This window comes from Schistocerca americana, chromosome 1, assembly GCF_021461395.2.
Source record: "Schistocerca americana isolate TAMUIC-IGC-003095 chromosome 1, iqSchAmer2.1, whole genome shotgun sequence".
NCBI classification, from domain to species: Eukaryota; Metazoa; Arthropoda; class Insecta; order Orthoptera; family Acrididae; genus Schistocerca; species Schistocerca americana.
Window position 1 is genome coordinate 1,136,432,500 of NC_060119.1, and position 15,116 is coordinate 1,136,447,615.

Sequence of the window (15,116 nt, forward strand, 5' to 3'; positions counted from 1 at the left end):
ATGACATTTCTATCCTGAGAGAAAGTGAAGAAGTAGCACATGATCTGCTAAATGGAATGAACAGTCTAATATTCATTACACAGAATATGGATTGAGAGCAAACCGAAGAAAGACTTAACTATTGACGAGTAACAGAAGTAAGATCAGCGATAAACTTATCAAAATTGGTGGTCACGAAGTAGACGAAATTAAGGAGTGGACAGATCCGAAAATAAAGGAGTATATTCCCTGCAGAACCGACGATAAAAGGAACATACGGGGAGAACACAGCAAGGAGAAGGGACAGAATGTTACATCTGTTAAGAAATCAGGGAGTGACTTTTATGTTGCTAGAGGGTGCTGTAGAGGCTAAAACCTGTAGGGGAGGACAGAAAATAACTGAGGACAATGTATGAAAGTGGTGCTACTTTCAGATGAAGAAATTGTCGCAGGAGAGGAATCCGCAGAGGGTCGCATCAAACCAGTCACAAAGCCGACAACTCTCCATAATAATAATAATAATAATAATAATAACACTTCCCCGCCAGTGCAGGATATTTTGTATATTCCTGCCGTTGGAGCAGGGAACTTGCTTTCAGTGGGGCTATAGATTCTATGAACATGCTGATGGCGTGGCTATGAGAAACGATTCAGCGCCGTTGTAGTGAATATCCACGTGGAAAATTTTGAAAAAAAAAAGAAAAGAAAAGAAAAAGAAACATCCCTGAAGACGGCCAAGAAGAAATACACTCGTGTAAGCGCCTTGCCCTGCAGTGCATTTACGATATCTGTAATATTCGCAGAATGAAATTATCTACGTTCACACGCGCAGTGAAAATGTTCCGAGGCACTTACCCGTTCTTGTGTAGCTCTTTCTTGCTGACACAGACAGCGGTGAATGCATCTTCAAGAAGACACAGCTCCTTCTTCTTGCAGTTCAGAGGACGGCACAGGTCACCTGGAACAGGAGGAGAGCAAACAGACTGTTAAAAGTGACAGGGTGCCACAGGTGGGAATCATTGTTACAGCAAAAGAGCGACAACAAACAATTATGTCGTGAGAGCTTAATGTAGCTACACAAGATAGGTAACTCTTTTGATAATAACAATGGTCAACGACTAGTTATAGGGCTCGAGAGTTTAGACAATGTCTGCATCTGCGAGTGGTAAGGTATGGAAGAAATGTCTCAACGGACACGAAGTGTGATCGCTTGTAATAACGCAACCATCATTTGTCACTTCGCAAATAATACTAAATAGAGCGCAACAAGGGTTGTACATCCCAATTCATACCCACAGTTTCTTTTTAACAAGGTATTCCCGGTCCAAACATTTATTTTCATTTTTATTTTTGAACTTTGGGCATGATCCACTCAAGCAGCCTCCAATATATGCGATGCTTCAAATTATAGCAGGTAACACTTATTTTACTAAACAAAAGATATAGTGTGCCCCCCCCCCCTCCACACACATTCGTTGTAAATACTCTCTGTACTCTGTTTACTCTGTTTGGAAAATGACCGCGAAGTGCTAAGCAGTGTAGTAATTCGGTTGTCGCCTGGTATCGCAATGAGCAGCCGAAAATGATGTTACCGATATCATCCTCCGTCCCACAATCGCAGAGGGATGAGTCGGTCAATTGTTGCCGGTACAGTTGCAGTCGGTACCTACCAAGGAAGTACCACAGTGGCGGAGGGATGCTTCGCGGTATAGTTGCATCACGTCTTCCCCTATACTGACACGATAGGCTCCGCTTGTTGCACAAGGTTGTGATCTGCCGCCGCGTAACTTTGACAGCGTCTGTGTAAGGAGCATATTCGTACGTCTTTGTCCGTGGTGAATGGCACTCTTAACGAGAGCTTCAACAAATTTCGTTGACCATGATACTGCAGTGCCCCTTTGCTCATAGCATCAGGATTTTCTTGCACGGCGCTGTAGTTCTAATCCGGTCTATAATAAGATAAACCAAATAATTATTGGTACTATTGACGGTATGATTCTGTACGAGCATCAACGTTGATCGCGAATCAGTCAGAATAATGAGGGAGTTGGAACTGGCCACCACGGCGTGTCTGTTCGTCACAGTACGCGCTGCGCACGCCATCTGAAGTACGAGATCCATCTGTGTAGAGACGGTGCGCATTTTTAAGTTCACTTGAAGAGACCTTTCTTGCACGCTCCTATTCCACGTATGGTGTAACCCATCCGTACGAATGTCTAAATTCGTTGTCGAATTCCTGTAATCTATCTTGAGATAATGACCGTGCGACGCTGTTACATTTCGGTCGTACAGTGGTGAAATACTGCAAAACATGTAGGCTAGTGGCGGAAGTTCCTTTATAAACAAGTATCTTCTAGAGAAGCATTTCTCATCCAGTACGCATATCCCATTTCTCATCCAGTACGTATATCCTCCAAAGGATCTTGCACGAGCAGTGCGAGTCTGAGTAGGCATTTGGGGCCAATGTAATACCTCTGTGTTTGGATGATCATTAGCTTTGGCAAAAAGAGCATTCAGACAGGTTGACCGTGGAGCATCCAGACAGCACCTGCAAGCTTCATACTGGCACCCGTCAAGCGTTTGTAGAGCAGACTCAGTGGCCGAGATAGTAACGGCAACCGTGGTCCATACATTGCCGGATTAGAGTACGATATACAGGGTGTTTCCGTAATGCGTGTAGAAATGTAACAGAACGTAGATGATGCTGCACTGAACAATCTGAGGTAGCGAACCTTGGGTCAGAGAACCCACCTTCAGGAGGTAATAGGAATGAAATCATATTACTGTGTACTTTATTTTCATTACTTACAGTCATCTGCAAATACCATCACTGACACAATGAACGTATCATTTGTACCGTATCTTACAAAATGTGCTGAAACTGACCGCCTTCAACCTCAATGCAAGCGTGACATCGGCGAACAAGATTCTGTATCATTCTGACAGATATCCCTGGTGTGTATCGAATCACATCACAGGCAGCTACAATTCTGGCAACTAATTCCATCTCCGTATCCACTTGGGTCTCATACACAGGTGACTTTAGATATTCCCATAGGAAAGAATCAAGAGGATTCAGGTCACGTGACTTCGTAGGCCATGGAACAGGATCTCTTCTTCCAATCCAGCGACCAGGAAATACAGTACTGAAATGGTTGCAGAGGTCATCTGAGGCCATCAGTCCCCTAGAACTTAGAACTACTTAAACCTAACTAACCTAAGGACATCACACACATCCATGACAAAGGCAGACCGTAGCAGACGCGCGGTTCCAGACTGAAGCGCCTAGATCCGCTCTGCCACCGCTGCCGGCTATAACTCTTTGCACGAGCCTCAAGTACAGGTGCTCTTTCAGACGGCTAGGCAGATGATATGGCCCAGTGAGATTGTCACCTGCAATACCGACCCAAATATTCATAGCAAACCGTACTTGATGGTGTGACTCTACTACAGCCAATTCCAAATGTTCAAAATACCATCACGATCAAATGAGGCCTCGTAAGTAAACAGCTCGATTTGGAGGAAATCTTGTCGATCAACCCACTGATGGAACAATCACTGGAACAATGCGACCCTTGGCGCAAAGTTAGTTACAAGCATTCCGTGGACTTGTTGTGGGTGATATGGGTGTGCATCATCACTTCCTAGCAATTATGGTCGTCCACAACCTTTTCTTACTGGAAATAAGGAACGTAAATGTAAATAAACAGCACAGTACGTGTAGACTAACATGAGCGTTACCTGTGAATAAGCTGGAAAACAGTCATGTTAGACAAACGGGTAGACCAGTTTACTTCCACATCTCCATAAACTGGTTTCTCCAATCCCAGGTTCCCTAAAAAATGGTTCAAATGGCTCTGAGCACTATGGAACTCAACTTCTGAAGTCATCAGTCCCCTAGAACTTAGAACTAATTAAACCTAACTAACCTAAGGACATCACACACCTCCATGCCCGAGGCAGGATTCGAACCTGCGACCGTAGCGGTCTTGCGGTTCCAGACTGAAGCGCCTAGAACCGCACGGCCACTCAGGCCGGCCCCAGGTTCCCTATCTCAAATTGTTCAGTGGAACATTCTCTATGTCCTGTTACATTTTTGCACGCTTTTACGGAAACAATCTGTATATACATCCTCTTGTGCCGCCACCGCCCCAAAATCCCCTAACTGAATGTATAGTATCAATTGCCTTTTCGCCGCGCGGGATTAGCCGAGCGGTCTGGGGCGCTGCAGTTGTGGACTGTGTGGCCGATTCCGGCGGAGGTTCGAGTCCTCCATCGGGCACGGGTGTGTGTGTGTTTGTCCTTAGGTTAAGCAGTGTGTAAGCTTAGGGACTGATGACCTAGGAGTTAAGGGCCATAAGATTTCACACACATTTGAACTTTTTGGATTGCATTTTCAGTTTTTTGCAGAATGTATTTCATACGTGCGGACAAAGTGAGCTTGTAGTCTCAGACCCAGATGTTGGAAGGAATGTTGAGTGGATACATAATGTTTTATTTTATCTTGGACACAATTAGAGGCTATGTAGAATGCTACCCATCCACATGAAATTCGAAGAGTGTTTACTTCGTTTACCAAGTTCGCGATTCCTTGATGCCTCAGAATGTGTCATATCAACCTATCTGTAGCATTCTCATACGAATGGACGTATGAAATTGCGTGAAAAACCGTCAACAAGAATAATTATAAAGTAATATGTACATATATTATGTGTGATGCAAACTACACTGAAGAACCAAAGAAACTGGTACACCTGCCCAATATCGTGTAGAGCTCCCATGAGCACTAAGAAGTGCCGCAACACGACCTGGCATGGACTCGACTGATGTTTGAAGTACTGCTGGAGGCAACTGACACCATAAATTCTGCAGGGCTGTCGATAAATCCGTAAGAGTACGAAGGAGTGGAGATCTCTTCTGAACAGCACGTTGAAAGGCAGCCCAGATGCTCTCAATAATATTAGTGTCTGGGGAGTTTGGCGGACAGCGGATGTGTTTGAGCTCAGAAGAGTGTTCATAGAGACACACTGAGGCAATTCTGGACGTGTGGGGTGTCACCTGGTGGAATTGCCCAAGTCCGTCGGAATGCACAATGGACGTGAACGGATGGAGGTGATCAGACAGGGTGATTACATACGTCTCACCTGTCAGAGTCGCATCTAGACGTATCAGGGGTCCCATATCACTCCAACTAAACACGCCCCACACCATTACAGAGCCTTCACCAGTTTGAACAGTCCCCTGTTGCCATGCAGGGTCCACGGACTCATGAGGTTGTCTCTATGCCGTACATGTCCATCCGCTCGATACAATTTGAAACGAGACTCGTCCGACAAGATACCATGTTTCCAGTCATCAACAGTCCAATGTCGGTGTTGAAGGGCCCAGGCGAGGCGTAAAGCTTTGTGTCGTGCAGTCATCAAGGGTACACGAGTGGGCCTTCGGCTCCTAAAACCCATATCGATGATGTTTCGTTGAATGGTTTGCACGCTGACACTTGTTGATGGCCCAGCATTGAAATGTGCAGCAATTTGTGGAAGGGTTGCACTTCCGTCAAATCGAACGATTCTCTTTAGTCGTCCTTGGTTCCGTTCTTGCAGTATCTTTTTCCGGCCGCAGAGATGTCGGAGATTTGATGTTTTACCGGATTCCTGATATGCACGGTACACTCTTGAAATGGTCGTACAGGAAAACCCCCACTTAATCGCTACCTCGGAGATGCTACGTCCCATCGCTCGTGCGCCGGCTATAACACCTAACACCACGTTCAAACTTACGTAAATCTTGATAATCCGCGATTGTAGAAGCAGTAACCGAGCTAACAACTGCGCGACACTTCTTGTCTTATGTAGGCGTTGCAGGCCGCAGCTCCGTGTACAGCCTGTTTACATATGTCTGTATAATACGCATGCCTATTGCAGTTTCTTCGGCGCTTCATTGTATGTGACATTTAGAATACTCCTTTACGATAATACTAGCAACTACTATATCATATTTCGCCAACGGCCCATCAGTCGCCCAACACTTGGATAGGTCACCGTCTGGGGCTGCCAAGTGCTGTTGGCAAGAGGCGTGAAGTCAGCCCTTGTGAGGCCAATTGAGAAGATATTGGATTGAATAGTAGCGGCACCGGTCACGAAAACTGACAACGGTGTAGGGAGGGGGGAGGAAGAGCAGTGTTCTGACCACACGCCCTTCCGTACCCGCATCCGGTGACGCCTAAAGGATGAGGATGACACGGCGGCCGGTCGCTACTGTTGGGCCTTCAAAGTCTGTTCGGACGGTGTTTGCTTGTGTATCATGTACCAGAGAATAAAACATTTCTGCTCTTATGTACATGACACAAAGAACAATCAGTTATTATTATCTTATATCTTCAGGCTATTCATGTTTTTAAAGAGCGCCATTAAGAAAGTTCGCTTTCTCTGATAGTAGCTGCCTCTGTGATCGGTTGACTATGTAATTGGTACGGACTGCTATAGAACAGGAGGTGAATAAACGTTACAAATACTTTAATGTACGTATCAAAATTTGTGATGAAATTATTTAATGTGTACTGGTAATACAACATGTTCACTAATGCAGTCCTTTTCATAATTTAGTTCAGTTTGCAGGAACGGAAGGAACATCGCTGGCTAACTGCAGCCGCCGCCATTACGCAGTACATTTTAAATTATTTCAACTGCGCGAAAGACGTGCGACTTGGAGTGAAGTATTTTCTCTTCCAGCACTGCAGCGCACGGGAGTATTGTCTTTTCAAATTAGCTTCTTCAGTTAATAGATTAAAAACAGCACAGATAGTCTTGGCTAAACTTATCTAGGAGTATAGAATCTTGTTTCGAGAATTCGAACTTTTTTCTCAGTAAAACGCCTTTACGTAATGAAGTAAGATTAATAACATCAGAATTTCAAGTGTTTTCAGCTTATTTAAGAAGAGTAACAATTATTCATCTAGGATGATATGACAAGCTTTATACTTCTCCCCACCGTACGTATACTGCGCACCACGTAAAAAAATCTCTATGTGAAGGTCAGACATTTTCATTTCAAGAATTAATCCCATGCAAAGAGATAATAGTAATATCTATTTTATTCAAGTTTAAAGATTATTTTTCAAAGGATAAATTAAAAATTAAATTATATCCGGAAACAGGAGAGAGAGAATAGATCCCTTCTTTCAGTCAGTTTCTGTCGTAAATCTATTTTCTCTCCAATCCTATGTAGTACCTCCTCATGAGTTACAAGCTCTACCCATTCAATCTTCAGCATTCTTTTGTAGCACGACAACTCAAAAGCTTCTATTCTTTTCTTGTCTTAATTCTCTATCGCCCAACTTTCACTTCCAATAAGGCTTCACTCCAGACAAATATCATCAGAAGAGATTTGCGAAATTTATATGTTTTATGTTATCAACTAGAAATGATCGGTGAAAGCCTAGGACTGTAAGAGCAATGGGTTTGTTGTTTATAAAATAGCGTTTGCTGATGCCGGTCATGGTGTTTCTTTTATTTATTTATCTCCTGCACGAAAGGTTTAGGGAAACCATTCCCATTTTCGAATGCATTTTTCCGTGTGTTATAGCATTTACGCGTGATGTTTTCGATCTGTGAGTTCAAATGGCTCTGAGCACTATGGAACTTAACATCTGTGGTCATCAGTCCCCTAGAACTTAGAACTACTTAAACCTAACTAACCTAAGGACATCACACACATCCATGCCCGAGGCAGGATTCGAGCCTGCGACCGTAGCAGTCGCGTGGTTCCGGACTGAGCGCCTAGAACCGCTAGACCACCACGCCCGGCGATCTGTGAGTTGCTGCATTACTTGAAAACTACATGTGTTGTTACAGTAGAGGAAACAGAATAATGCAACACCTCAAACGTAAAAAACATTACCCGTAAGTGCCATAATAGACGAAAAACCCACCTGAAAATGGAAATCATTTCCCGAAATGCGTGATGCAGGAAATAAATAAATACATAAATAAAAGAAAAATGTGACTGGGAGCAATTTTTTAAACGAACCAATTATATTCTTTGATGACAAAATTTTGTTATAGAGAAATGTTTTTCTTGCTGTTGCCACTCTCCATTTTATACCCTCTCCATTTCGGACATGATCAGTTACAGCGCTAAGCAAATAACAGAACTCATCTAGGATTAGAGTATCAATTTGTAATCTAATTTCGTTCTAGGCGCTACGGTCTGGAGCCGCGCGACCGCTACGGTCGCAGGTTCGAATCCTGCCTCGGACATGGATGTGTGTGATGTCCTTAGGTTAGTTAGGTGTAAGTAGTTCTAAATTCTAGGGGACTGATGACCTCAGTGACCTCTGCAACCATTTCAGTACTGTATTTCCTGGTCGCTGGATTGGAAGAAGAGATCCTGTTCCATGGTTTAGTTTTGTTCATTTTATGAACTCCCTTCCTGCAGCATGCTAAAAAAGGATGGATAGGCGGGTTTAACATACTCGCCAAGTATTCGACCAACATAGGCTTAGTGTTACGCAGCTGAATTAAGTGCTACAGTGAGAGTTTTCGTGGCGTCAGACGGCTTCCAAGCGGGAGTGTGCGCCGGTAGCCGGATGGTAAGTGAAGGGGAACAGTGAAGCACTTTGCGGTTGTACGGTCAGCGGCGCTCGCTCGCAACACTCGCCGTGGGAATCGATGTCGGGAGCCGCAACTGCAACCCCGTCTCCATTCGGTACTTCGCCTTCAGCTGTTCGATGCGTCACTGGCCAATAAACGCTCAGTAAGATACTCTGAATCACGTGCAGAATTTGCGACAGAGGTGAACAATGCTCCAAAACAGTCAAAATATTGAAAAAAACTCGACTTCAGCGGTAACCTGAAATATGTCGTAATTAGCTAAAAAATTTCTACGGTAGGTAACTGTACGACATTTCGTAAAATTTCTCACTCTTCCTCTCATAACTGTTATTTGTTATCGAATGAAACACGTTCACCGTTAACAGACGCCATTTATTTATATCGACAATGCGTTTCGAAGGTTTAAATCTCCACCTTCATGTGGATTTACATGTGTTAGTACGACATGTGTGTGTGTGTTACGAGTTTGGGCTAACCTGTCGCCAGTGGTCACAGGCCCCTTCCAATGTTGTAATATATCACATGTGAACTGGCATACGATGTAAACAAAGATCATCTCTGTAAAATAGCTTCCAGACACGATCTTCGTTTACAAAGTATGACAGTTCATATATGATGTATTACAACAGAGGAAGGGGACTGTGATCACTGGAGACAGCGCGACAGGTTACCCCAAAGTCGTAACACAAAACACACAATGTCGTACTAATACATGTAAATGCACCTGATGATGGAATACTCATTTTACTAAGGGTTGAAGCTCCTCTTTTCGTTCTTCAGTGTTTACGATTTAAAAACTTGGTTGTTTTGGAAATCAGCGTTATCCAAACACAATTAGTTTATTTTTATATTTACCTAGACACGTTTCGACACCAATGTGTCATCTTCTGTGGGTCAAATTTTTATTTCTGTAGAGTACAATATCACATTTGTAATAATTTAACTGCTGTAGGCCTAAGACATTCAATACTGCACTGGATAAATATAAAAATAAACTAATCGTGTTTGCATAAGGCTGATTTCCAAAACAGGCCACTGACGATGGAAGTTTAAATCTTCGAAATGCGTTGTGAATACATAAAAACCGACTGGTTACAGTAAACTTGTCGTTTCGTTCGATATCAATAACACTCACGCTAAAGCCTACCCTAAAATGTTCGCATTTAAAATGTAATTTAAGTGGTCAGATTTTGTTTCTATAAAATTGGTCAATGTGTTGGTTACACACCTTTGTATTTTGTATCTAAATGTTCATGATCTATTCCTCCCAAGTGTTTAGAGTATCCATGCCCTTTTATTAGATTTTCCCGCAGGCGGTTTTAAGTGTTCCACCTACCACAGCTGCGTGCAAGAACTGTGTTTGGGCCACGTGTGGCGCGCGCTCTAACTGGTCTCTATTTCTGCAGCTGTTTACGGTTTTCCTGCTGGTACAGCCAGACGATGGCTGCTGTGGCTTTCCTATGTAAATGTCTTTCACGTATTGTGTGCTCCTTTTCCTCATTTTAATACTTCTTAGGTGTTTCGTGTTTCCGTGGATAGCGGTTTTCTCACAAATTGTCGTTTTAGTAACTTCGTAGGTTCCCTATTTTATAAAATGGAACATGGAACTTTCGGTTCCAAAGACAAAATTGGGCGGAAGACAATCTTGGTTCTTTTACGCTCTATGTGCGTAATGTCCGGGCATCAGTTCACGGCTACATTCTTGTTTATGAAAGACTGCTTATGCATAGTTGTAACACATTCATTCCACCATTACAGAACATGCCAGAAGATGGAATTATATTATTCCGTTACCGGTTATCACGAATAAATTACAAATGAATCAACAGTTATTGTGGTTTTCTTACAAGGGGAGGCCACCAATTGTGAAGTTCAGATTCGATTCATACTGCGCATAATAAAATCTCATGGCCAGAGGTGTAATGTGGCAAAGCACCAAGACGCACTTCTCAGCCGTTGTCGAGAAAATCGACAGTTAAAAGAAACCGTTGCGGTGAAATACTCTCGACGATTAATAATTCTCTACAGCGTCGTGGCGCAGCGGTAAGCGCTCGGGTTCGTAATCCGAAGGTCGCCGGATCGAATCTCGCGCTATGCAACCTTTTTTTTCAGTATTTGTTTTTTATAATTAAAATATATATATATATATATATATATATATATATATATATATATATATATATATATATATAATTCCCGGCAATCAGTTGCAACAATTATGCATATAATAAGTTGTTGAATGTCGTTTGTCGTGGAAAAACTGGCGACTTCGAACATCATTATGTTTTCCGCAAACAAAGTTGTATTTCACAAATGTTATTAATTGTCTTCATAATGTCAGCCACGTGTAGTTAACGGAAGACGTAGAAACGATATTCCGAAACGAATACGTATAGCGTAAGTCAAACGTTCGAATTAGAATAGAGACCCCACGAACACAAATTTGCTGTGGCAGGTATGAAACTCCGTTACTCGCTCGTTACACTTGAACGACAGATGTTGAATGGGCCGAAACGAGCCGCCGCATAACAGCGTAGTTGCCTGCTAACTTCGAAAGAAGGTAGATGCGGTCCCTAGCGCAACTTATAACATTGTCGAAAATCAGTGCGGACGGGAGAGCTTTGGTACACCCTGTTAAAAAAAAACACAAAAAATTGAGGCGGTACAATTGGAGAGCGATCCGCCTTCACCAACATGCATAAGCAATTCATTAATACTTTATATATATATATATATATATATATATATATATATATATATATATTTGAATTACAAAAAACTAATAATAATAAAAAAAATTGCATGGCGCGTGATTCGATCCGCCGACCTTCGGATTACGAACCCGAGCGCTTACCGCTGCGCCACGACGCTGTAGGAAATTATTAATCGTCGAGAGTATTTCACCGTAACGGTTTCTTTTGTCTGTCGATTTTCTCGACAACGGCTGAGAAGTGCATCTTGGTGCTTTGCCACATTACACCTCTGGCCATGAGCTTTTATTATGCGCAGTATGAATCGAATCTGAATTTCACAATTGGCGGCCTCCCCTTGTTAGTTTGGTGAAAATAGCGGCCGTGTTGAGACTGAGTGGTGCTCAAGATTTCGTCTCAGTGTCCGTGTGGATACTTGCTTTGCTTCAAACAAGAGCGTTTCATCACTCGAGGTGCGTGACGCTGCTGAACTATCCAGCACATCCGAGCGAACAATGCCTCTCTCTGCACTGCGGTGAGTGTGGCCCTCCTGAACCGTCGAGTCTACACTCACACTAGAGTCGCGGCGTCCAGAATAATGTGATCAGCAATATGAGTATCAAGAACGATAAACCGCAGCCTCCTTCGTTCTGTTCGCCTATAACATCCACAGCGCCGTAGATATCGGTGCCCAAATAGATGTCTTGTAACTTGGCTTCAGGGAAGCATTCGATACAAATATGCATTATCGTTTAGTGAACAAATCATGAGCTTATGCAGTATCAGATCAAGCAAAATGGGACTGCAGGCGCAGACGAAGTAGTTGAATAACGATAACAAAGCCAGCGGCTGTATTTGAATCCAAACTCGTTTATTCTTTTAAAAACATGCTACCAGTTTCGAGACCAAATGATATCTTCAGGTGCGAAGCGTAACATCATCTTCAGGTCCGAAGTGTAACCTCGCATCCAAACATGTAAACAGTTGTGGATGGCAGGTTACGCTTGGGCCCTAAAGATGACAGAATTTGGTGCCGAAACCGGTAGCACGTTTTAAAAAGAATAAACGAAGTTGGATTCAAATACAGCCGCTGGTTTTCTTATCATTAGTCTAGTACACTTTGTGATTGGATTCATTTCTTTGCAGGTGTAACTCAAAACGTCGTACTTGCTGGAAGAAAACCGACAACTGTAAGGGTAATTTCGGGAGATCCCCAAGAGAGTGTTACAGGACCGGCACTATTTACAATTTATAAAAAAAAAAAAAAATGGCTCTGAGCACTATGGGACTTAACTTCTAAGGTCATCAGTCCCCTAGAACGTAGAACTACTTAAAACCTAACTAACCTAAGGACATCACACACATCCATGCCCGAGGCAGGATTCGAACCTGCGACCGTAGCGTTCGCGCGGTTCCAGACTGTAGCGCCTAGAACCGCTTGGCCACCCCGGCCGACTATAATCTATACTAATGATCTAGAGTATAACATTGGAGACTATGTGAGGCAGTGCACGGAAGATACAGGGTTAGCATCGCTAGAAGACTGTTGAGAAATTCCGGAAGGCGCGTGTAGGATCGATGAATGGTGCACGGTCTGACAGTTGCTGAAAGTGAATAAATATAAAGCATGCGCATAAACAGACTGAGAGATCCTTCACTGTGAGCTTACAGAATTGCCGGAAAACCACTGTAACTGTAACTACGGTAGAGCACGTAGGAGTTACTGTCCGGGGCGATGTGAAGCGGAATGAGCAAATACACTGAGGATCCAAAACATTATCACCACCTGCTTAACAGCTTGTTGAAATAGCTTTGGAACGCAATACATGATTGATTCTGAGTATCATCTGTTCTACAGTTCGTTGGTAAGCTTGTGAAGGTACAGGGTGTTTCAAAAATGACCGGTATATTTGAAACGGCAATACAAACTAAACGAGCAGCGATAGAAATACACCGTTTGTTGCAATATGCTTGGGACAACAGTACATTTTCAGGCAGACAAACTTTCGAAATTACAGTAGTTACAATTTTCAACAACAGATGGCGCTGCGGTCTGGGAAACTCTATAGTACGATATTTTCCACATATCCACCATGCGTAGCAATAATATGGCGTAGTCTCTGAATGAAATTACCCGAAACCTTTGACAACGTGTCTGGCGGAATGGCTTCACATGCAGATGAGATGTACTGCTTCAGCTGTTCAATTGTTTCTGGATTCTGGCGGTACACCTGGTCTTTCAAGTGTCCCCACAGAAAGAAGTCACAGGGGTTCAGTCTGGCGAATAGGGAGGCCAATCCACGCCGCCTCCTGTATGTTTCGGATAGCCCAAAGCAATCACACGATCATCGAAATATTCATTCAGGAAATTAAAGACGTCGGCCGTGCGATGTGGCCGGGCACCATCTTACATAAACCACGAGGTGTTCGCAGTGTCGTCTAAGGCAGTTTGTACCGCCACAAATTCACGAAGAATGTCCAGATAGCGTGATGCAGTAATCATCGTTTCGGATCTGAAAAATGGGCCAATGATTCCTTTGGAAGAAATGGCGGCCCAGACCAGTACTTTTTGAGGATGCAGGGACGATGGGATTGCAACATGGGGCTTTTCGGTTCCCCATATGCGCCAGTTCTGTTTATTGACGAAGCTGTCCAGGTAAAAATAAGCTTCGTCAGTAAACCAAATGCTGCCCACATGCATATCGCCGTCATCAATCCTGTGCACTATATCGTTAGAGAATGTCTCTCGTGCAGCAATGGTAGCGGCGCTGAGGGGTTGCCGCGTTTGAATTTTGTATGGATAGAGGTGTAAACTCTGGCGCATGAGACGATACGTGGATGTTGGCGTCATGTGGACCGCAGCTGCAACACGGCGAATGGAAACCCGAGGCCGCTGTTGGATCACCTGCTGCACTAGCTGCGCGTTGCCCTCTGTGGTTGCCGTACGCGGTCGCCCTACCTTTCCAGCACGTTCATCCGTCACGTTCCCAGTCCGTTGAAATTTTTCAAACAGATCCTTTATTGTATCGCTTTTCGGTCCTTTGGTTACATTAGACCTCCGTTGAAAACTTCGTCTTGTTGCAACAACACTGTGTTCTAGGCGGTGGAATTCCTACACCAGAAAAATCCTCTGTTCTAAGGAATAAACCATGTTGTCTACAGCACACTTGCACGTTGTGAACAGCACACGCTTACAGCAGAAAGACGACGTACAGAATGGCGCACCCACAGACTGCGTTGTCGTCTATATCTTTCACATCACTTGCGGCGCCATCTGTTGTTGAAAATTGTAACTACTGTAATTTCGAAAGTTTGTCCACCTGAAAATGTACTGTTGTCCCAAGCATATTGCAACAAACGGTGTATTTCTATCGCTGCTCGTTTAGTTTTTATTGCCGTTTCAAATATACCGGTCATTTTTGAAACACCCTGTATGTGACAGCGGCTGTCTGAGAACAAGTCACGTAATTCCTGTACATAACGGGTCGCTGATTTGCGTACGCCGTGACGGCGTTCTACTATAGCGACCGAGATGGGTTCCATCGGATTCACATCAAGCATATTTGGTGGTCAAGACATCAACTTGAGTTCAAAATCATTCTCCTCGAATCACTGTAGCACGATTATGGCTTTGGGACACGGACAGTTACACTACTGAAAAATGATATCGCCATCGGTAAAAACATTACGGATGAAGAGGTGCAGGTGGTCCGCAACCGTCTTTGTATCTTCGATTACTACCCCATGCATGCACAGAAGACTGTCTGTCATACCATAATACTGTTCCCACCAGAAGGCGTCGTGGGGCGCTGCAAGTTTCTAGTCGCCGTTCATCTCG

General features: G+C 43.6%; 1 protein-coding gene across 1 annotated transcript in view; it reads right to left on the reverse strand.

Moving 5' to 3' along the window:
• Positions 1 to 15,116, reverse strand: part of LOC124597181 (proteoglycan Cow) — a gene marked incomplete at its 5' end in the record, with an annotated part of 285,759 nt that overhangs the window by 155,775 nt on the left and 114,868 nt on the right. The window contains one exon of the mRNA XM_047135921.1: positions 835 to 937. Coding sequence (XP_046991877.1) covers positions 835 to 937 — 103 coding nt within the window. The remainder of the gene's footprint in view (positions 1 to 834; positions 938 to 15,116) is intronic.